The 24,116-nt window shown below is 47.8% G+C and overlaps 1 protein-coding gene across 5 annotated transcripts in view; it reads right to left on the reverse strand.

The window, feature by feature from the left end:
- Positions 1-6,143: 6,143 nt before the first annotated feature.
- TRAF3IP2 (TRAF3 interacting protein 2) overlaps positions 6,144-24,116 on the reverse strand; it is a 47,949-nt gene continuing 29,976 nt past the window's right edge. For 2 of the 5 annotated variants that reach the window (XM_059401216.1, XM_059401215.1), the window contains 7 exons: positions 22,709-22,877; positions 19,463-19,641; positions 17,133-17,221; positions 13,950-14,018; positions 12,693-12,809; positions 9,198-9,272; positions 6,144-6,739 (listed from right to left, as the gene is read on the reverse strand). In XM_059401216.1, coding sequence (XP_059257199.1) covers positions 6,593-6,739; positions 9,198-9,272; positions 12,693-12,809; positions 13,950-14,018; positions 17,133-17,221; positions 19,463-19,641; positions 22,709-22,877 — 845 coding nt within the window. In that variant the 3' untranslated portion in view covers positions 6,144-6,592. The other 3 variants (XM_059401220.1, XM_059401218.1, XM_059401217.1) reach the window with 3 other exon arrangements.

Below are 24,116 nucleotides of genomic sequence, written 5' to 3' on the forward strand. Positions count from 1 at the left end.
AGTGTGCGGGGAGGAGGAATGAACAAGACTTCTGTTTGTTAGGAAAATGTCCAGTCTGCTTGTTGGAGACACCTGGAAGCGGCGTAGATGTGAGTTGAGTGCTGGGTCGTAGCGAGGGTCAGGGGAAAGGGAACAGTGGCTCCATCGCTCAGCATTTACCACGTACTGCCTTGACTTGGTCTTCTCACGTGTCATGGCCCATCCTAGATTTTAAATAATTTTATCTATGTCCTAGACTTATTTGTTTATTTATTCATTTTGGAGAATGAGCGAGCAGGGAGAGGTGCTGAGCGCGGAGCCTGATGCAGGCTTCAGCCCCACCACCTAAGAGTCAGATGCTCAACTGAGCCACCCAGGTACCCCACCACCACGTCTTAGATTTTAAATAATTTGAAGGCAAGAGTCATGTATCACCTTTGTGCCAAACATAGGACCTTGTACATAGTAGGCATTTAATAACTAATTGTCGATTGGTTGCTGATCTCTAGCTACTGCTTAGCTCCCACTAGGTGACCCTTCTGGAATTAGTTTTGAATTCCCATCTCACTGGAAATGGTAGCATGATGGAACCCAAACCTTCATGGTTACCTTGGGACTTCTGCTTCCAAGTGCCTTTTTGACGAAGAAGTGTATGCTGGTATCCAAAGACCTTAGTTTAGAATCTGGAATTTTAAAAATCTGGATGTAGGAAGGTCCTGTCCACCCAGTGTGGAACCTCCCCTTCAGTCACCTGCCAGCCTGGTTGAGTGCCTGAACTTGGTGATACTCTTTTGCCTGGGAGGGTTTGTGCATGAGACTCTTTCCAGTGTGGACAACAGAGTTTAAGTTATTTCTTCAGACATCCATTTTTTATTTATTAAGGTTAAAGGTAGGATGACGAGTGAAGGGGCCTCCAGGGCACTGCCCAGGGGGCTGGGGGTTGACAGTGGAGCAGGAGCACTCGTGCTGGGCATCCTGGAGGAGGAATGCAGGGGTGTAGACAGGAGCAGGGAGGGAGGTTGGTGCTGCTGAATAGCAAGCACCACTGGACAGTTGCTCAGGGAGGCAACTGCACAAGTTGTCCCCAGTGCAGCTCTTTTGCCCCAACCTGGTTTAGAATTGTCCTGTGTCCTTGGAGTTTATTGTGAATGAGCATCCTATTTTGAAAATCAATTTGAAGCTAGAATGGGAGACGTTTTCTTTTAGCCACAAAGTGAGAACAATGAAAATAGGACTATCCTAGTTGATCATTACTTTCAATGTTGTAACCACAAAAATGGGAAACTTCTCTTTCTAGCTTGGGAGGATTTTATAAAATCTCCACATTTTGTGCACATTTTGAATGTGAGACTTCCCCACCACAGAACCCATCTGAGAGGGATTTAAAGCTCAGGCATGTGGCTGCTCTCTGTAAGTTTCTGAGTAACTGAACTTTGCAGATAACAACAGATTGGAAGATAGAATCAGTTAATCCCTGAACTCGGGGAACCCTTGGCCCGAATCCCAGATAACACAGGATGCTGAAAATCAGTCGGTTCCTGGCCTCACCTACACTTCTTTCTCCTCTCCTTGGAAGAATGCCGCTTTTGACCCCCGCCAGCCTGAGAGCGCGGCCTCCCCGCCCCACCTCGATGCGTGCAGGGACAAGCGGCCTTCTGTGCAGGGCGTCGCCCGCAAGGTGCCAAAGGCCAGGCAGGTACGCGCCGCCCAGCTGCTGCTGAGCGACGAGGCCGGCCGCCGAGCCCCACGCCAGCTTGTTCTAAAGCAGCCCTTTTGATAACAGCGATTACATTTCCCTCACTGGAGCCTTGGGCTGATTGAGCCCCAGCCAACTTCTCCCGGTAACAAAGAGGAGGGGAAAGTAATCCAAACACAGGTTTTATTATAAAAACCAGGGAGTGAGAGAAGCATGTTTATTCTGTAAGATAGCACACCTGCTTGGGGCCCGGGAGGCTCGGTTCCATCAGTTGCCATGGTAAACTCGTTATACTTCAAGGCCATGTGGCTTTGTTTCCTTTTGAGGTCTGGTCCTTGTCCTACCTTTCCTAACCACTCCAACACAATGACATGCAAGCCTGCGACAGCATAATTGATTTCTCCTTGCCTCTATCCACGGTTTACATTTGCGCCGCGCAGGACTGAGGCTCCCTTCTCCTTTGAACTCGCAGCTCGCCACGCAGGCCTGCCTCCGAGAGAGCCATCCTCATTAACATCCCCCGCCCCCCGCCCCCCTCCCTCCCCAGCTGCCGCCTACCATCAGCGCCTTCCTGGTGCACTGAGCACAGGGAGGTCAGGCAAGGGACAAGAAGTGTGTGTCCTCGTGGTTTCAGTTGTAAGTGCTGGGAGATCTGGGGGCTGCGGTTACTTATTCCTCCCATGTGAGTGTTTCCAGAAAAGAGCAGGCAGGCCCGGCACATGGTCACCTTGACCCAGGCGCACTTCGGGCCAAGAGCCTCTCCTCGTTTTAGCGGAGGCTCTAGTCTCACTTCCTAAACACCCCCCGGAGTATGACCTGGACCCACGCTCACATGCTCCTTGAGAGAGATTACAAATAGGCAGAGAGGCAGACAGAGGGGAAGGGTGGTGGTGGTGGTGGGGGGAAGCAGGCCCCCCACTGAGCGGAGAGCCCGTGGTGGGGCTCGATCCCAGGACTCTGGGATCAGGACCAGAGCTGAAGGCAGAGGCTTAACCCACTGAGCCACCCAGGTGCCCCCTGGGATTCTATCTGAAAGCTTTTCCCAATAGAAAATGGAACAGATCAGTATGGAGTTAGGAACATGCACAAGGCCTCCCCAGATGCCAGCTCTGTTGACTGGGCTCGGCTCTTGGGTGGTGTCCCTGTGCCTCCTGATAAAAGGGACCTTTCCTGCAGCCGTCCTCACCCTGACTCAAAGGAGAGTGATCAGGACCCATACCTTTCTCGTTTCTTCAACTGAAAGGTAATGCGGGTTTTCCAAACAGCGACGCCTTATTCCAACAAGTTGCCGCTCTTGTCGAATGAGAAGTGTGGCGGGGAAAGAGGACTGTTAGAGGATTTCGAAGTAAAAGCATTTTTCATTGTCCTCGCTGCGGAGTTTGGCCAGATAAAACTCAACCAAAATTGATCTAATGGCAGATTTTATCTGTAAGCTTCGGGAAGGTGCCAAGATCTTTTAAATTGTGCTTCGGTTTTATATAATACTAGTGTGAAATAAATAAATATGCCAAAACGACTTCACGAGAAGTCACACTCCAGCTAATCACAGCAGTAATTAATTCCCCAAAGAGTCTCCCCCAGAACAAGTTGCAACACGATCGTTTAATCCTACAGCCACCAGAGGACAGAGGGACGACTTCCCTCAGGCCTCCTGCGTTCAGGAGGCTCAGTTTACCTCCGGGAGATACTGGGTCATTTGTGGAACAAATCTACCCTCAAAAGCCAGAAAGCTTTCTAGGTTTGACAGAAAAATGTCAGCAGACTAGACACCAGGCTATCTGGGATCTAGTCCTAGGGTGAACTTAAACTGTGGTTTCGGTGGGTCCCATGATTACTATGCCGAAAACTACACTGCAGAGGTGTGTGATTTCTAGGGTTCTTTTCAGATTGAAAATTCCAGATGGTTCCAGAAGAAAGTGATTCAAGAATTAAATTTATTTCAGTGCTTGCTTTCTTCCTTTCTCGTTCTTCTTTTTGTTTATTTGGTTGGTGGGCTCATACAGAGCTATTTATCGTGAAAAGGAGCTCATAATTCTTCGGCAGGAGAGGCATTTCTTCTTTGTGGTATTTTCCCACAGTCTAACCTTCCTTCTCTTTTCACTCACCACGAGGAGGTGGGGCTCACTGATTCTTCTTGGTTCATTAGGAAGAAACAGAAAGATCCTGTGTTTTGAGAAACTCTTTCTGGATCATTTCCCAATGATCACAGGACTTTGCAGTCCCTTTGGCAAAGGTGACAGTGACAATGGGGTGTTTGGCAAAGTGGTGGAGGTGGTTAATGAAGTGGCTGAGGTGAAGAAAAACGCTCTTGGCAAAACATCATGAGACAAGGTCTGGAATGCTCAGAGCGGAGGGCTTCCCTCCCTTGCTGAGAAGACAGAGGAAAAACTCAATCTTTAAATAGGTGATTTATTTAAGAGGAAAAAAGAAGAGTATCTACAAGCATCATTTTTCTGAGCACTGAACTGAGACCTAGCTAGTCTAATAGTTAGACTGTAACCATACACCGAGATGCCGCCGGATGATAGAGGTTAAGTTGAATTAATGAGGCACATGTACATTTGGTCCCTGGAATTAAAAATTACGTTTCAAATTCTAAGTTCGTCACTAAACATTGGATAAGAATCTCACCTTGCATTCGGCATACCTCTCCCCTAAAGTCAGTTTCTAAAGCCTTGTGGCCAAGAGGTTATTTTTTTACTGAGTCAGCCTTACCCCACATCCTCCCCCGAAATATCCGCAGATGAATACACAAGGACAGGGATAATGTCTAAATAAACCAAGTGTTAATCTTCGGGTCGGTGTTCTAAAATAGTTGTTAAATTCCTTTGATGTCCGTGGTCATCAGATTGCATAGAAACTTCAAGGGTCAAGCTTTCATCACCTGGCCAGGTGTTTTGTGTGTGTGTGTGTGTGTGTGTGTGTGTGTGTGTGTGTGTGTACTTTTGTTTTGTCTTTTTGCTACCACTGTTACCAGCTGTAACACTTTAATGACTATTTGTGGGAACACCAGGGACCTTCCCTCGTCATTCACCTGGGGCAGGAACAGTGGCTGAGAGCTCAGGACAGGTCTCTGAAGGGAGGAAGGGTCACAGCCTCACATTATTAAACCCTTGCAAACTGGAACGATTTCAGAGAAATAATTGCTGACGTCATTTTACTTATAATCGTTAGAATCCTTAATGATGGTGTCCCCTCAAACAAGAGAGTCCCACCAGGTCTCAGACGCTACAGCAGTCAGGATGCTGGTGACCTTCTCACTTCAGGTAATGATGACCTCAGGCAAACTAGTGGTTTCCCTTTTCCTGTTTTTATAAACATTCACTTTACCGCCCAGTACACATCAAGGTACCATACAGGAACCCATGTTCTTTGCAATTCATTGGCAAACCTTCTTTAGCATCGATATTTGTCTTTTCCCTGCAGTGACAAACGAGAGCTGAACGGACAGCATGATGGTCTTGTTTCCGAGACGACAGAGACAGGTAACAGGAAACAGTAGCTCTCTCCCCCCAGCCCCACCTTAAAATCTTCGTATTTCTGGGGCGCCTGATGTGGCTCAGTGGGTTAAAGCCTCCGCCTTTGGCTTGGGTCATCATCCCAGGGTCCTGGGATCAAGCCCCACATCGGGCTCTCTGCTCAGCTGGGGGCCTGCTTCCTCCTCCCCCTCTGCCTGCTTCTTGGCCTACTCGTGATCTCTGTCTGTCAAATAAATAGATAAGATCTAAAAAACCAAAAAACTTCGTATTTCTATTTAGGGCATAACTAATGTCGCCCCACCACTATCACCCCACCTGGCTCTACAGCTTATGTACATTATATATATGATGTATTTATTATATAGTTATGTTTGTGTTTTCTTGAGATCAGATGACCAAGATATATAATGCTTCTAAAATTACAAATGTGAAGGTGTTGCTGAAGAAAATTTTAAAAAGAAAACGTAGTTTTGTCCTCTGGGCGATATAATTATGAAAACTCAGTCATTCCTCAATTGGGTATTTAGAACTTGGGTCCTGGACCCAAACCACTTAGGGCCCAGAAGATACTTTCATCCACGTCGTCATTTTAGAAGCGAGTCCTCGGGGTTTCAGGCAAGTGACAGGACCTGCTCAAGGTCACACAGCAAGTTAGTGGGGGGAGCGAGACAAGAGCCCCAACCACCGGTCCAGCCTGCCTTCTGCCGCCGCTGCCTCCCGTTCCTGGATATTCTTCCGTGGATAGCCAGGCCCTATTTAGAATATATTTATAACCACGGCTGTGTGTTGTATGGAATGGTTTTGCCAAAAAGTTCTACTGCAAAAATAAAGCTTTGAAGATTACATTAAAAAGAGATTGTTTAACTGTCTGGCTCCAATCCTCTCCTATAGAGCAGTCGGATACATTTATCTAATAGGACATCCGAGCAGCTTTCGCGAAGCAATTGCCCGCGTCACTAGGAATTAACACACATCCATTTCCTTTGAGATAAGTAAAACACCATCTTACAAAAGAGTAAACATTTTATTATTTGTACACGAACCAGGCTGATCGGAGGACCCACGAGCATCTGGCTAACTCATAAAAGTAGCTTTAAGCGAGCGGAGGGTGTTTGGGGTCGTGGACAGCAGCGTCATTTATATGATCTACGGGCTAAGCGGGGAGAGGCCCAGGACGGACGCATCAGGCTGTTAGGAGCAGCGTGGTGGGGGGTGGGGGTGGGGGGCACGTCAGAAGTAGGGACTACAGAGCAGCCACTGCCTCTTTCTGAAAGGCAGGGTCTGAGGAGGTCTCCATGGGAAGAGGGGTCTGCAGGACAGGTCTTCTGGGGTGGGGAGGGGTCCTCCGAGAGGGACCCCGAGGGGACGTGTTGTCCGAACAGGTCCCCCCCCCCCCCACCAACCCCGGCACAACCCCAGGGCTCTGGGCACGGAGGGGTCACAGGGGCACCACCTGAAGCGTGGGCAGGGGCCCCCGGGGCGGGGCTATGTACTCCTCTTCCCTGAGCAGCCGCAGCAGGATGTTCTTCTTATTCTTGGGCCAGCTGTACACGTGAGTGTTCTGAAGCCAGGTGGGCACGTGCTCCTAGGGGAGAGACAGCAGCACAGGGGTGAAGGCCTTTAGAGAGAAACCCGGATTCCAGATCCCAGGCCCAGTTCCCAAACCTCCCCGGCTTCCCTGCAGGGGCGTGCCCTCCGGCAGTCTCCGGGGAGTCGTGCTGTTTGGCTTTTTGGAAGGGGTTAGCATGTGAGACGCGCCTGGCTTCGGGGTAAGCTGTAGACCTCATTATGGAAACCACATGTGCGCGGCGTTTGCTGTCAGCCTCCCGGGCTACCTGCCCTTTGCATTTCAACGTGCTTTTCACCACCCTCACATGAAAGGGGTAGGACAGAGGTCACGCAGAGTGATGCGAATTCCTTTGTGGCTTCAGGAGAAGTATGCCAAGGCTACGGGCTTGATGTGATTCATTATCCTTTCCTTCCGGCCACACAGATCTGGCCTGCAGTAGAAGGAGCCCACCAGACCTGGGATCAGGCCAAAAGCAGAAACTATAAGCCTGGGATCGTGAGGGTGCCGGCCCAGACTGCCCTCGCGGAGTGACATTCTGTGGGGGAGGCAGACGATGAATACGGAAAATACATAGTCGGTTTGACGGTGCTACATATTGTGGGGAAAAATATGGCGGAGAAAGGGGAGAGGGGGTCCTGGGCAGGGCGGAAAGGCTTGCAGCTTTAAGTACAGTGTTTAGGAAAGGTTTCACTGAGAAAATGAGCAAAGACCTAAAAGAGCGGAAGGGGCCAGCTTTGTGGATGTCTGGGTCCGGACAGTGCAAAGGTGCTGCGGTGGGGGCGTGCCTGGCCTGTTCAAGGAGAAACGGGCCAGTGTGGCCAGAGAAAAGTCAATGAGTGAGACAGAGGGGGAGGAGAGGTCTGGAAGCAGAGGGACCTGAGTCAGGGCCTTCTAGGTTTTTCTCTGAGTGGATGGGATCCCTTCGGTGGTTGCAGAATAAGCTTAGAAGCAGCAGCTGCGACAGGTCGGGGCCCCGTGCTGGTGTGGAGGACACCCAAATGAAAAAGACGCAGCTCCTGCCCTGAGGAGTTCACGGCCCAATGATGGAATGTAAATGAAGTGAAGAAACTATTTTCTAGGCAGTGGTGTACCAAAGGGGCAGGAGGTGGGAGCACTCTACCTCGAGCACAGGCAACCAGGGGGTTGTCTGAAGAAGTTTCATAAGCATTAATAAAACCAACTCAGAGTCGGTCTCCTTTTCCACCACTGTGCTCCCGCCAGCCCTTCCACCCCTAGCCGCGAGCCCCTGGCTCAAGGCACTCTAGCTCAGAGAGCTCAAAAGAGGAACAAGTTAGTATATTGGCAAGGAAGATGAGAGGTCAGCGGAATCTAGGGATTGGGTGATAGAAGGCTAAGCGAGAGTTGCCTACACAGAAAAGTCAGGGAAGGGCATGGCCAGCAGGGGGAACAGACAGTGCGAAGGCACAGAAACAGAAAGAACAGGGCAGGTGTGAGGGCATGCTGGGATAGTCCAGTATGACCAGAGCATAGAGTCCCTGTGCAGATGGCGGGGAGAGAAGACTGAGCAAGTGGGCACAGCCCTCTTCTAAGGGGCCTCATCTGTCATGCTGAGAAAAGTGGACACGATCCCGGCGTCCGTCGGAATCCACGGCACAGTTTCTAAGCTGGAGTGAGACAGATCAAATCTGTATTTTGGATGTTCCTCTTTCATGGCAGGAGAGAGGGTGGCTAGTACAGGGCCAGAGTAGGCAGGGAGACCAGCAAGGAGATCCCGCAGTGGGAACAATGGGAGCCTGCGTGGGGGATGGAAATGCACGCTGTCGCCCAGGGTGTGAGCTCTGTACTGAAGTCGTCTCAGGGCGCCTCTGCCTCCTGCCCCAGGAAGTCTCTGTGGTCCTGACCTTCAGGGATCCTCCTAGGTACAGCTGGGCCTGAGCTCAGGGTGCTGTGGTCTGAGTCTCGAAACAGTCATGACACCTCTGCCTGCCCCTTGCCAAGCCTGGAACATGGCTTCAGATGGTTTTTGTCCCCATGCCCCAAACTGCTAGAATGTTCTTTCGGTGTAAAAACGCTCATATAAACCACAGCAAAGTTCACTTTGGTAACACTGTAGATTTAATTCCTGCCATCTACAGATTTGAGAGCTGAACTCTGTGCACCAAAATACCTCTGTGGACAGTCAGCAAAAACTGCCCATATCTTGACTTTTACTTATGAGAGATAAGAAGTATCAGATGAACCATCTTTTTTTCTCTCCAGAGTTAAAACACAAACTACTTCTTTGTGTGTAATGGCTGTTTGAACAATTAGGACAGCGATGGCCCAGCAGATAACACCTTAAAACCTTCCTGATTCATGCCGCTGAGCTGAGTGCTACAACTTGTGGATCTTTCTGTAACACTGTTATCTCTAAGAACTGATACAGAGTTCTGAAGCTTTTCCACTGAGAAGCCCAGATAACAAGCACACCAAAGCTTGAATTGGAAGGTTTTTGGCTTATTTCTTTGTTTACCTTCTTAGCATTCGGGAAGAGCACGGGGATGAATCTGAAATTCATGCTTCCTTGTTTGATGAATTCGATCTGCATCTGGAACAGAAAGAATTTGAAGGGGTTTGAGTTTAGGAATGAAGGAGAGTTAATGGCACCCAGGACCCTGCAAACCCCCATAGCATTTTTATTCTGACTTCCCTGAGTGCCACACACTGAGACTTTTAAGGTCTCCCCATTACGCATGCATGCTACTCACTCTTCCATGAATCATTTATTGAAGGCCTATTAAAAGTCACACTCTGTGCTAGACTTCAGGTTTCAAGGATTAGGATACCTTGTAGGGTGTGCCGAGCTGGCTTGTATCGGCTCAGGAAAGCCAGTCGTACGTATCCCTTCCTAATTCTGTGTTTGATGACTTCACACTGGTAGCTTGAAATTGACCATAAGGAGAGTATTTACACCATGGAAATGGGGAAATACTACAAATCAGGATTTCTTTCTTTTTTGGGTGGGGGGTGGTGGTGGAGACTAGTTAATCAGAGCACTGCTGCTAGGATTCCTATCCTCCCAAAGCCAGCAGATTGGTGAGCAGGAAGAAGGATACACTGCCAACCACAATGCAGTGTGAAAAGTAGAAATAAATTGCTGTGGAAACCCAAAATGGGGGCCATCCATTCTGCATCGGTGATCTGAAGGACAGTTAGGAGGGATAGATCACTTAGATATCGAAAGACAAGAATTTGGTCCAGGAGAGAAGCAGGGGTGAGGGGAAGGGCATCCTCAGTAGAGGAAACAGCATGAGCAAATGTCTGGAGGTTGTGGAAGAACGTCGGTGGGGTCGGGACCAGCGAGCACCGCTTTGTGGCTGGGGCACAGGATGAGCTAGGGAGGGAGTGGGAGATGAGCCTGGGGGTCCGCTGTGAGGAGCTCTGCCAGCCACACTGGAGGTCCCCCACACAGTTCCAGTTTGCGCTGACACTGTCGTGGCCCCCAAAGGCTTAGCTGCCAGGAACTCTTTATCAAACCCAGAATTTTCAAGCTGAGGGGAGCTAGCGTCTTCCCAATGCTGTGACCAGCACAAAGCTCTCAGTCATCTGATGACGAGGAGATGAGGAATTATGTGTCCCCAAGTATTTCATCTTCCAATTGATTTTTATCACCGAGAAGTCTTCATTGTACAGGGGAATAAAAACAGGACAGAGAAGAAAGTGACGGTGGTGACAGCTGGTTATTGAAGTCACCATAGAAACCCCCTCACAAACACACACACACACACACTCACGCACGCACACACACACGAATGCACCAGTTTTTTTTTTTCCCTCTCAGAACCACTGTCTTTTACAATTGAGAGGACCAAAACATGTTTAAAACAATCTGTGTCCTGTGTGACGTGAACACGCCAATCACCAGGACAAAAACATGTGGAAAGGAAGGGCCCAGGGTTGACAAGTTACAAGGGAAGAACTGGATTTAGTCTCAGACTTCCATCCAGTTCCCAGAATCCGTAAAGTTTTGTTCGTCCACTAGGCCGCACCGGATGCTGATTTTCTCTCCTGTTTCCAGACACTGGCTTTTTGTGGAGTTGTTGGCCCTATGATGCAGTTACTCGTGGCTACCTCTTCATTCCCTCCGTCCTAGAGGCTTCTGCTGCCTGGAGGGCACCTGGAGGTCTACTTATCTGGCCTCTTGAGCCCCTCTGGTGATAAGGAAGAGCCCAAGACACTGTTGTCCCCAGAAAACTGAGTTGGGAGACAATCTGGTTACTGGCCGGGCACCGTCAGACAAGCTCCGGGGGTAGCTGTTTCACTGCCTGGCACTGCCGCACACCAGCACAGCGTGACAGGTTTCCTCAGGAACCGGCAGGGACCTGGAGCCCTTCCCACACACCAGCTGTCAGCTCCCAGGACTGGCAGGTTCCTAGAGATGCAGACAGGACATCCAGTGCTGTGGGCCACGCAGACATGCAGCAGGCAGCCAAGGGACGGCGGCCGCCACAGCCAGCCGTGACCGTGGGCCGGGCCCGTCCGTGGGCCATCAGACTGGGAGAAGATGGAATGGGAGGACGCTTAGCCCCTGGCTCCTTGGCCTTACTCTCTGGCTTCACCGCTCGCCTTGGCCTTTACTTTGGGTTGGTTCTAACCTCAGATAAGTGGTCGGTACTTGCTAGAAGAGGAGACGGATGGGGAAGCCCCATCCACCCACCTGCTCTGCCTTTTTCCTGGGCTCCTGATCCACAGGGCAGACTCGGACTTAGGTCAGGCTCCCCTGAGGTCTGCTTCTGGTCCCCTGTGTCCTGCCTTGTGCCGCTTACTTATTCTATCCGGGCCACTTCAGCGTCCTGCCCCATATTCCCATCTTAGACTATGATCCTTTCTGTCCATTCCAGGCGCTTGTGGAATGTTCCAGTTGGAATGGAGCTTACAAGTTCTAGTCCAGCGGCTGTCAAGCCTTTTTAAAAAAAATTTTTTTTTTTTAAAGATTTTATTCATTCATTTGACAGAGATCACAAGTAGGCAGAGAGGCAGGCAGAGAGAGAGGGGGAGGCAGGCTCCCTGCTGAGCAGAGAGCCCGATGTGGGGCTTTATCCCAGAGCCGCCCTGACCCCCAGCACCTATGGCTACCCCGTAGGGACTCCACAGAACATTTTGAAAGTCACAAGCCTAGTCCAGCATCCTAGTCAAGCAGAACTGTCTCCACAGCACCTCTGTCATCTTGGAAAGCAGGGAGATCACTAGCTCACAAAACAGCCAATTCCAAAGCTGGGTGATATTTTCCATCAGAATGTTCTATCTATCAGATGCCAAGCAAGCCTAACTTCCTACAGATTTCTCCCACTGGCTTTAGTTGGGCCAGGCCCCATGGTTCGGGTATGGCAGCAGACTGTTGCTCATCCATCATGAGCTCAGAACAATCCCTTCCCTTGACCTGAGCGTGGACATGTCCCATACACATCACAGACATGACCCCGTCACATCTTCACAACCACCCTGTGACCCACTGCATGATTAGGGACATGGAGGCACAGAGAGGTTTAGGCAGTTGGCTCAGGGTCCCACAACTATACAGGAAGAAGCGAAATCTGAACCAAGTCCCTCTGACACAGCACCGTGTGTCCATTCTACTTCGTTACTCTGCGTCTCTGATGTACCAGGGGACAGAACAGGACAGATGCAGGAGCCCCCCCTCTCCTCACAACCCTGGCCCAGGCCCCTCTTGGGACCACCCAGCTGTTGGTGAACAACCAAGCCAGCAGAGCCCTGCTTCCAGGGTCATCTAACCGGAAGTGAGGGATCACCGATGACTGTCCCCTTGCAACAGATAGGAACGGAGTCCCAGGGATGTGGCCGCTGGCCCACAGTCCCGAAGGCAGCCGGAGCCAGAGGCAACATCCCCTGTCCTGCCCGGGGTTCCTCACCCCATCACCTCGCCACCTTCTGTTGGTCCCCAGCTGAGGACAGGCCTTCCCAGAAGAGCGCACCCCTCTCTGGGGGGGTGGCGGGGTGCGCCACTCACCATGCGATGAATGTACTTAGTGTGTAAGCCGTGCTCGTCCTCGTCCAGCTGCGACTCGGCACCTTCCACATCCTGTTTGTATTTGGGGCTGATTGCTACAATTATCATCACTGTCTTCTGTTAATGAGAGAGAAAGCGTGTTTATGGAAGTGTCAAGGGTGGTCCGCTCGCCGAAGGGAGGTTCGGGGAAGGCAGGCTGGCAAGCGGCCAGCAGGGCCCCAAGCCTCCCCACAGCCCCCCCCCCCCCCCCCCCCCCCCCCGCACCCCGAGGGCCTGCATCGCTGGTCCGCTGCGGAGAGCGCAAGGCGGCGGCCCCCACTCGGCGGGGCTCCTGGGTCCCCACCTCCCCGCCGCCTCCCTCCCGGCCCCCTTCAAACTGGGGCGCGCTCCCAAAGGGAGGCGGCTTGGCCCACCATTTCGCACAGGGGCCGCCGCTAAACAGACCGGAGCCTGGCCCAGCCCCGGCCGAGGAGAAGCCCCCCCCCCCCTGCTCCGGTGGCGGCGGCAGGGAAGCTGCGGGTCCGCACTCCCGAGCGCCCTGCCCGCGGCGAGCGCGTCTCAGCGCAGCCGGCAGGAGCGGCCCCTTCCGCACAGAGCCCACGGGCGGCTGCAGACAAAAGGAAAAGCCGCAGGACCCCAGCCTGCTGCGACTCTGTCCCCCACCGCTCCCTCCAAAGGAAGCGGCTGCTTCAGCCGACAGGGACACGCTGGCGGCGATCAATTTCTATCTTGTTAGAGCACAAAGTGTCCCAGTGGTCAGTATAGATTCTGTCAGTGGAAAACAAATCACAGGGCTGCGAGTGGGCGCCTGGGTGGGGGGCTGCGCGGCAGGGGGCCTCCTCCCCACCTCCTCCCCCTCCCGTGGAAGCTCTGGAGCGCCATCGGGCAGAACACTTGGGGTGGCCTCGGATTCAATTGAATTCTGTTGCTCCCTCCCTACTCCCTGCCTTCATTTCCGCTTTTCCTATTCTGGTGTTAAAAAAAAAAAAAAAAAAAAAAAAAAAAAAAAACCTGCTCTGATTGTTATCAACCACCTGTGTCTGGTTTGACCGTTATTTCCTGCCTGTGCATGTCCACGAGGGTGACCCCATCCTTCCTTTCCAGGTCTCTACAGGGCTGCCAACAAGCGAGGCTTTGTTGGGGGCTCTCGCAGCTCTGGACTTGGTAGGTTTGCCAGGGCTTCTTTCATAAAATAACTCCACAGGCGAATTGTCTTTTTTGCCAGAAAACGAGCTCAGAATTTGGGACTGTACTTACATCTCGAAGGTAGCGTTCCATCCACTTAATGATATCAATGCCTCGGATTCTATCCTCAAATATGTCAATCTACGAGAAAAAGATGTGGGAAGTGGTTCTTAATGAGAAGCTTTCTGTAGATGTGGAGGGAAAGAAAACACAAGAGACTGTATGCATTTAAGACCGGAAAAATTACGATTGCTTTTTGCAGGGAGGAACATATAAGTCTAAAACAAAATACAATTTTCTTAAAGTGTTCCCTATTTCAACATGAGTAGGCATTCAAGTATTAATATCCATAATTAGGATATAGTGGTACACATCAAAATCTATCTTTGGCTATACAATAATTATGTTTTAAAAATCTGAGAGACATAGTAGACCAAGTTGGATATAAGCCAGCAACATAGAGATTATATATATGTAATTTGAAAGGCTAACATGATATCATCCTGGAACATTTTAATGAATGTGTGGTGTACAAGTACTGAGATACAATTCTGGTGCTTTTGTTGCATTAGCCAGGTCATTATTATGGTATTATGTCCAGTTTCGATCTATGCGTTTAAAAAGGATTGGATGAAACTTGGCGCAAATCCAAGGAACAGTCATAAAAACAATTCCTGAGATGGTGGGAAAAGGTTTATGATGAAAGTCAAGAAGCAGATCTCTTGGGCCTTGAAAAGACTGATATTAAATATCAAGTCTTCGAAGGAATATTTGAAGGGGAAAAAAAACCAGTTATTTTCTATTTTTCAGCCTTTCTGGTGCTCTGGCCTATCCGGTAGCCAGAAAGTAACATATGTGTGTACAAGGTGCTCCTGCTTATAAGACGGATTATACACTAGAATGGGTGACTCAGGGATAGTGTCCTCGAGGAGGGGTTATTTGATTGAGCCACAGTGCTCTCAGATCAGTTGTCCTAAATGTCACTCCTCCATTTAAAACGTATCAAGTCCTAGCCATTTAGCAAGCTCTCCAGGCCATCTGTGACCCAGCCTTACCTCTTTCCCTCACGTGCACTGTTTACTGCCCACACCCTGAAAGCATAACAGACCTCCGTGCTCTCCTCTCCCACATGCTGACTTCCTCGTCTTTGCCTCACCTGCTTCTGCCCCATTGTGACCAGTGGTACTGGACAGTAAACACATTATTATAACATCTTTTCATTGTGGGACAAAAAAGTGCCTCGAGTATACCAAACTGTCAGACACAAGTTCAGAATATGCATCTTTATTGATGAACACTCAAAATGGAATGGCTTTCTTTTTGGGCTGGATGATTCCTGCTTTAAAATGTCAGATGGCCAATGACCACATGAGGTGATCTTGAGAAAGCCTGTGTGGCTTTCGGTGACTGGACTGGTAACCCACTTCTAACATATGAGACAGAAGCAATACAATGTCGGGGCTGAGAAGAAACAAGACAGCTGGGATCTACTCTTGGTTCTACTCTTGGCTTCTGTGCTTCCTACTTGTATAATTTTAAAAACATCACTGAAACTCTCTAAGTCTTATTATCTTTATTTGTAGTATGTGGTTAATAAGCCTACTTCCCAGGATGGTTGTAAGGACTGAAACAGTTGGACATGGAAAAGGTATATCATAATGCCAGGCTTGAAGTAGGTACTCAATAAATGGTTACTTTAATTGTTACCCCAGGACCTAAATTGTTCCTTGCTACTGAGGTGGGTTTTCTGGGAGTCACAATGTGCTGGACTGTTTCTCCAGATCTCCGCCAAAGCGCACAGCTTCTGTCAGGCCAACTTCTCCACACAGCTACTGTTATAGGCCAAATTGTGTCTCTTCCCCCCAAATTCATTATTTGAAGTCTTAACCCCCCACTGCCTCAACCTGACTGTATTTGGTGATACACTTAGGGGCTCTTGATGTATCAATACAGTAACTTAGCTGTCCAGGGTGGGACTCTGTGATTCTACTAGAAGGCTTCCTGGTGATCAGAATCAAGGACAGACTTAAATTCTAAGTAGCCTCTGATTGGTAAGGTCCTAAAAACCTGTCCTCTTTTCCAAGGGCAATCAGTATGCTTACTTGGAAACATCCAAGAGTAAGATCTTTTCTGAGATGTTGGCCTTATGACCTGTAATTTGATTTTATGTCCTGGTTTCCACAGTGCTTTCTTATTCCAGAAATGAGAAATTGAAATGTTGGTTCCTATACAGTCACTAAGTCGGAATGTACAAATTGTATGCATCTTAAACTTGCGGACACTTCCATTAAAAAAAAAAAAAATTACAGAATAAAGAAAAAATGCAGTAAAAACTGTTAAAAATAATGCTAAGCAATCATTAAAATGGACGTTTAGTTACTAAGTAGTTCCTTTTGATCCTTCAACATTGCTATTCATAGATATTTTCCTTGATTTTTCACTACTCTCTTGAATTCACTGTCACTAAATACCCCACGGGGGCCTCTGGGAAGGAAAAGACGTGATCTCAGTGTTTGAGGAAAGGCAGCCCTTTGAGTGGCCTCCTGTGGTATTTTATTTATCCTATAGAAGAACGTACATGACGTGAAGCTGTGCTGTTGGAAGGTGCTGCAGGGAAACGTGGGGAGCGTGCACTTTCTGAGATTCCTTGGGCCAAGATCACAGTGCCCGGCAGGGCTGGGTCGTCTGCCTCCCCTAGAACTGACTAGACCAGCTGAGAACCTGGCCGTGGATTCCTCGCCCAGGAGCATGACAGCCGCGTCAGGGTGTGGAAGGCAGCTGGGCACAGCGGGCCTCGTGCTTCAGGCCTCACAGCCCACTGCCCAGCACTAGGACCTGGTGCAACAAGCAGGTGGCCAGGGGGAAGCCCGCAGCCCCCTGCACCACAGGAATCCCAGCCGAAGCAGGCATGCTTGGTGGAAAAGGGCCAAGTCCAAAGTGTGGTAGGCTCTGGCGTTTCCTTCAGGCCAGGGGCCAAGCTGCATTTGTGGTTAGCATGAACGCTCGCCATCCTGGCTGTTCCGAGGTACTCGGGGTTGCTCAGAAAGCATGCAAGAAGGAAGTGCCAGAGTCTCTGGATAGCTGAAAATCTAGAAAACAATTACCTACATCCATAAGCATTCAGTTCACAATCCCGTACCTCAAATAATACAGTTTAAAACCTCAACAGTTATACATATGGCTTTTCTCCCTTTGTTTTTCTTCCCACTGTACTCACTTTAGCTGTTCAGCCTTCTCTGGGGATGAGATACTTACTGCAGTTTGGAAGCCATTTACCAGGAGGAAGTTCACGAATTTCACCACCTCCATGGCTGTGTCCATAGAATAGGTGATAAAGACTTTCCCTACGAGAGATTTTTCACATTTATTAGAAACTGGTCAGATTATTCTATCCTGAGCGCTTGTAAATTGTGTGCAAGGTCTTTCTGTCTTTCTCAAATAATGAAGTGAAACTCTGGGATGGGGGTGGCCTGAGGGCTCATGCCTGCAGCTGTGTGAATTGCTGTCCTCAGGAGAGGCCGAGAGGCAGGGGGTCTGAATAAGGGGGTGCAGACTGCCCCCTGCGCGGGGAAAGAGGAACGCCGGCAGCCTCGCACAAACCAAGGAGACTGCTGGAAAACCACGTGATGCATTAATACAATCCATCAGCCAGAACCCACAGGTCCTTGAGATGAGGCCACCTCCCGGTTTCTTAGAGACACTTGGCACTGTGCCTAAGGAATACTCTCACAGCAGGCCACGAAGCCGAACCTTGCTAAGGGGCCACCCAGCAGTGTCCTCTTTTGATCTCACGATGCTCTCTGCTTGTTTGACAAGAGCAATTAGGGGAGAAGGAGGAAGTGGTTCCTTATGCCCTCCTGCCCCTTATGGGAGGGAGAAAGGCCACTGGTGGGAGAAAGGCCAGGCTGATGGGGTACACGAAAGCAGAAATGTTAGTAGGACTTTCAGTGGCTTGAAGGACTGAGATGCCACCTCAGGATACCCAGCGTCACTGACCCCCTTCCTCCTCCCTAGATCAGCCTGAAGCCACAGAGGGCCCTGTGCCCACGAGCCTGACCCAGTCAGGATGCAAACCACTGTTTTCTCGCACTAAAATCTTGTGGGAAATTATCTAACTAGCACGGTGATGGGAGAGATGAATAATCTCGGAGTGTTGGCTTTTAGTCTGCAATGGACAGGCTCGATCTCAGAAAGTCCCTGGGGCAGAGCGTGGAGAAGAAAGGAAGGCTAGAGAGAAAATGTAAATGTGTATGTATTCATCTGTGCTTGGGCTCTGGTGCTTTGGAACGGATCTCTCAAACAGAAGTGTGGACGGCGGTTACATTGACTCATTTAAGCAGTCCTGTTGATAGCACTCAACCTATCCTTAACGCCCAATATTCAACCAACTCCTACATAAGAATTTTAGGACTCCTTTACAGACTAGAGTAAGATAAATAATGATCTACAGACTGACATCAGGGTGCTGACCGATGCAGAATTCATTCTCCAGAAATACTCAGAATTAAAATGTGTGAGATCTTGGGATGCCTGGATGGCCCAGTGGGTTAAAGCCTCTGCCTTCGGCTTGGGTCATGGTCTCAGGGTCCTGGGATTGAGCCCCACATCGGGAGCGGAGAGCCTGCTTCCCTCTCTCTCTCTGCCTGCCTCTCTGCCTACTTGTGATCTCTGTCAGATAAATAAATATTTTTTAAAAATAAAATAAAATATAATAAAATGTGTGAGATCTTTAAGAAGATTAAATAAATTTTTTGAATGATAAACAACAGTGGATCCTTGCCACAGAAATCTTTAGGAGTCCTAAATGACTAGAGCACAGATTCCCCAGATGGGAGTTATCAAATGCAAAAGGCTTGATTTCCAGGTTTGTTTCAAAGAGGCACCCAGATTTGCAAAGGGCTTCTCAGAATTACCTGAGCTTCTCTAGCAAGCACAACAGAATATAACAATTTCACAAGTAGTGGCTGTTTTCCTAAGATTCCTGGAACTTACTGTCTTGACTGACCTTAATATGAGAACATTTTGGTGATAGTTCAACATTTCTGGTTCTGGCTGCAAAATATGGAAAAAGAATCATCACCTGACACTTAGTCGAATGTTTCTTTAAATAAAAGGCTTAGTTTGCATTTGGTTGTAAAGCAGTATGGAGAATGTGAGACCGCTTTTTCCAAACAAGATTGCTCATTCCTACAGGAAATGACCTCGTTCTTGATGGCTGCTGCTAATTTATGGCGAAACACTAGGTCCCTGGCCAATACCACATGGACATCCAATCAATTTACCCAGGGGCAAGTCCACTCAAGGGCATCATTTAGAAGAGAGAAGCGTTCGGGTTACTTGTCTTTGGAGTATATGTTTAAGAAAGTCTCGCGGTTAGCATTTTGTGAGTATTGCTGGTGGTCTCAGGGTCACTAAAAACATTGCTACAAAATGCGGGTTACTCTTCTTAGCCAAGAGTAAAGAAGTAAAATTTATTTCACTGTGTATATGAGAAATACCCAAGATTATGGGTGAAAAATCCTCAAGTATTCTGAAAGTATAAGACCTGGCAAAAAGAAGAAAAAACAACACTGCAAACAACTTACGTAACTCTTCTGGCAAATTGCTTGTTTTCAGAGTTCCTCTGGCTGGAGGGTTACTAAGGGGTCTAGGGACAGCAGCTGGGGACGGAGCCTGGGGACCCAGTGGTCTCAGTTCTGCAGGACACTCCAAGGACTCCTCAGGAACTCCAGCTCGATGAGGTGGCTGGTTATATAGTTGGTCCCTGGAAAAGAACACGTTTATAGTAAAATTTTCGTTTTACAATGGCCAATCCAGAGGGACAGAAAGTCTTTGAGAAGCCAGTGAGCTAGCTCTTCCCCTCTGCCTCTGTTTCTTTCCTAAGCGAGGGTTGCTTCATTGAATTTGAGTCAATAAGTGATTGGCGGGCAGCCGAGTGGAAGGACCCGTGTGAGGGTTCAAAAGAGGGAACTTAATTCGATTTCTCCATTTAAAGACTGTCTAATTGGGAAGATAAGTGGTATGTACAAGGCAGACATGGTCACCAGTAAAAGAAAGTAGTATAATGGGTGATATACAAGGTTGGTGTTACAGGCATTCAGATAAAAAGACAGGACTTTTAACTCATGACAGGTAACATTTAATTGTGTATCAGAAGGTAGGAAAGGCCTTGCAAGCTTCAAGTTTTTATGTTGTTGCTAATATATAGATGAGAAATCTGATTTTGAAGACCCCTTAGAGAAGTTTCTACCACATCGTTATATGGCATCTTTATTATTTTTTTGGTTGACAGGTACACTTGTGGGAGATTTGGAAAGCTGAAGGATTCTGTGCAAAGTGCTGCTGTGAGGTGCCGAGCTCGTCAGGAGGTATCCCCATGTCCTATTACCAGCCTCCCTTGTCAAGTTAAGGGCCTAGGCAGCCATTTTGGGTCAGTACAGATCTAGCAGGAACAGAATGGATCTAGTCGTTGCAGTGGCTGTGGCTTCCTGATTCTGGATTGTACTATGACAGCGTGGCCTCCAATGGAGAGTTCTCTGGTGACTTTCTCATCTTCTGCCTCTCTCCCTGAGACAGAGAAAGCAGCTTCTTTGGCGTCCTATTCTGTGGTACTACTTGGGATCTTTCTTGGAATGCTGGCCTAAAACTTGCTCCTCCAATGGCCAACAATTCTAGAAGCACTCACCCTACTGTGTTAAATCCCTTCTGCTACAAATAACTAGAGTTGTTTCTGGGTTCCTGACAGGGGGACTAAAACTGTGTCTGTAACGTTTTATTTCCTTGAAAAAACAAAACAAAACAAAAAACCAAAAAAACTCTGAAGGATGTGTGGCTCTTTGTTAACATTAAAAAAAAAAAATCTAGGGAGTGGGAACATGGATGTTTGTTATTTGTTGTAGGTTTGAGATGGTTTTCTATTCTAAATTTTAAAAACTGCTTTGATTTCAAAATTGTTGTGTATCTGCCCAGTTTTTATAGATTATTGCATGCACTTACATTTTTACCCAAAAGAGTAATAAAAAAATTTTGAAAGTCTTATGCAACGGGACTTAAAATAAAATTACACAGAATCTCAAGTGTACTATATTTCTGAAGTGTGAATGTTTGAGGAAATTATTTTTATTTTAGATTTTTACTAATACATAGAAAAAAAATCCTTATAAAATATGCCCTCATCTAATGGGGACCCAGGTCCACATCTTTTTTGCATTAAATTCCTTTATACTGAAAGTTACTTGGTTGTAATAGAAGCAATTGCTCATTAGATTAAAAAAAATGTTAAAGCTTTGGTAATGTTAAGAAACCTCCCTGGAAAAACAATATCATGGATATTAATGACAGAGTAAAGTTTCTATGTCAAGGTTTACTTTCAAATTTATCACTGAGGACTAGTTTCTTTATCCAAACTTATTTTTCATTATCCTAAAATGATAAAATAAATCCAAGGAGACCACAGCAGGCTTAAATGGATGTTACAAAAGCAATTCCTCTGTACTAACTTCTCAATTCTTCTGTAAATCTAAAAATATTTTGAAATAAATGTTTATTTAAAAACTTACTATTGCCTCTCCTATCCAATGCCAGTGGACATGTTTCATAAGGATGCTTAAGTTGTGTTTGTTTTCTTGGACTTGTGGATATTTCTTATGCAAGAGTACTTTTCTGGTTGTAAAATCACATTGTCTTGATTTCGTTATTTAAACTCTGTGCCATTTTTTTAAAAGTTTATTTATATTTCAGTAAACTCTACACCCAACTTGGGGCTTGAAGTCACAACCCTAAAATCAAGAGTCACATGATTCTCCGATGGAACCAGCCAGGTACCCCAAACTCTGCATAATTTTATTCTTAAAAAATAAGAGCTCTGTCAAGAAAGAAAATCTGAGAATGTTTGGGCTTTTTAGGAGAGGGGAAAGCAGGCATGTGCCTTATCTGCCATTGTAAATAGAATGGGCTTTTCTTCTTTTAATACACTTTCTGAGCTAATTACCCACTTCCGCATTTCTGAAAAATCTGCTTTAAAAGGATCTTTGTATCTCTCTTTGTATCTCATTCTAGTCTCAAAACAGAATATAATTTTACTTTGAGTGGTATATAAAAATTCTGCTTGAGCAGGAACAAACCTTTCATCTACTCTTCAATTTTTTTCTTAAGTTAATAAGTTCCATTTCTAGGAGTTCTTCCTCTGTATTTTAGATCCGTAAATTAAGAGAAGAGGAAAATGTGAAGAAAAGTCAAAGGAGAACAATGAGGGGGAGACATGACTGAAGGTTAGACAGCTGGTCTGGTCAAGCAAAACCAGAAATGGTTTTCTGAAAGAAGTATCGGAAAGACCTAATAATGGCGCTCCGTATGTGTGGGTGCTTGTATTACAAAAGAAAACAACGGGCTTTTTAAAACTGCTACTGAGAGTTAACGGAATTTAAAATTTCAAAGTAAGACATGGATTTAAACAGGCGTGGAAACTAGGGATATAAGCAAGAATTTCCTAATGGCGGAAGTCAGTCCCAGTAAAAATAAAAATCTATTTCTGAGCTAAAAGACCAGGTGACTTGAGAGTAAAAGGAGGGGGGAGTGTCACTTGGCATCTTAAGGGCCTTTCCTTCAAGAGAATTTTGACAAGTCACCAGTGGCTTGAATGTGTCTGGTGGAGAGATCCCTGACCACCAGCCGCCATTTCCTCCTGACTCAAAGAGTCTGTTCTTCTGTGGGCCTCTGTCACTAGCCTGGGTGGCACAACAACAGAGAGTTTTGATACATCTTGGTCCCATTGGTATCGTTCTAAATCATCACTAAAAAATGTCTGAAAGTTGGCCCTGTCATAGTGATACCTTGGGAGCCCCAGGGAGGAGTGGTCTCTTTGTGCGGGCCTCTGGTCTTGGTCCCAGGGGCTGGGGTAATTCAGGACGACCTTCTGCACAGGCCGTGGGCCCCTCACACTGGCTCCAGGGATGGGCTGGACCACTTGGTGGTAGGCTGCTTGGGGGTGGTCGTGGCCACCTGTAGGGGAAGACAGCAAAGTGAACAGGGCAGAATGACTCGAGCACCTTTGTAGGAAAGCAGAAGCTCAGGGCCATTTTTTTTCTCCATATCGTGGGTTCCAGGTATCAGTTACCACCTCCGTAATGCTTGCCATATTTCTGTACTGTTATTTACTTGATTGTTTTCATGAAATTGAGTCATTTTTTTTTCCCTAAATAAAAACATCTGTGAAATCACGAGTTCGGTGTTCTAATTGGAAAGCGCAAAGCTCCACACAGGCCTCTATTTTAATAAGATACTTAGGATAATCCAACCACGAGAAACTCTCACACCAGCATTCCGACCATAATTTTCCAAGTTTCTAGAACCCAAGGCTAGGAGAAATTATCTCCATGATAGATACAGAATTGATACTCTCTTTTTTCCTTCCCCCAAGGGGACACCACACACACACACACACACACACACACACACACGTGCTCTCACACACATATACCATTCCCTTAGGAAGAAGTAAATGAATGAGGAAAACTTGGCTCGTACCTCTGGGAAGCAGATAACCAGTTGGCAACATCTCCCAACTTTCTCGGTTTTTGTTCTTGTTAAAGCCTACATGCACTAGGGGCCGCAGCACTTAGGAAAGGGCCAGCCCGAGAGCAGAGCGAGGATGGGTGGCGACTTGTGTACATGTGTCATCTAAGAGAAAGTGGGTCCCAGCCAGGCCAGGAAGCAGAAGGGTCCCCAGGGAAGAGCGGCAGCCTTCCTGAGCAGGTGAAAGATAAGAATTGAAGGGCAGAGGAGGGAGGTGGGAAACCAGGCAGGTTGAGAGAGGAAGCCCCCCAGGGACCTGCCCAGGCCCCAAGGGGCTAGAGAAGGACATCTAAGCAGTGAGTGTGGGGATGCGCCTTAGGGATGGGTCTAGCCTATGGAGGGGTTGGAGAGAACCAAGTGGATAACCGTGCAGCACAGACCACGAGTACCTCCTTGTGATCCACGCACCACCGCCTCTGCCCAAGAAGGATAATCCAGGAGGCAGAGCTGGTCACAAGAAGAAGGAACCTTGTTTTTCAAAACACTGATTGGCCTTTATTCTTTTTCTGATGATAATAATAATGCTGTTTGCTTGCTGTGAAGGTAGGATACATGCAGGAAGGTAAAGTGAAATAAAACTAGCAAGTAAGCAAGCGAGCCACAGACAAGGTGGGTCAGAACCAGAACGCAGGGCGGTGGGGGGCTGGTGAGAATGTGGCTGGGAAT

Source organism: Mustela nigripes, chromosome 5, assembly GCF_022355385.1.
Source record: "Mustela nigripes isolate SB6536 chromosome 5, MUSNIG.SB6536, whole genome shotgun sequence".
Lineage (NCBI taxonomy): Eukaryota > Metazoa > Chordata > Mammalia > Carnivora > Mustelidae > Mustela > Mustela nigripes.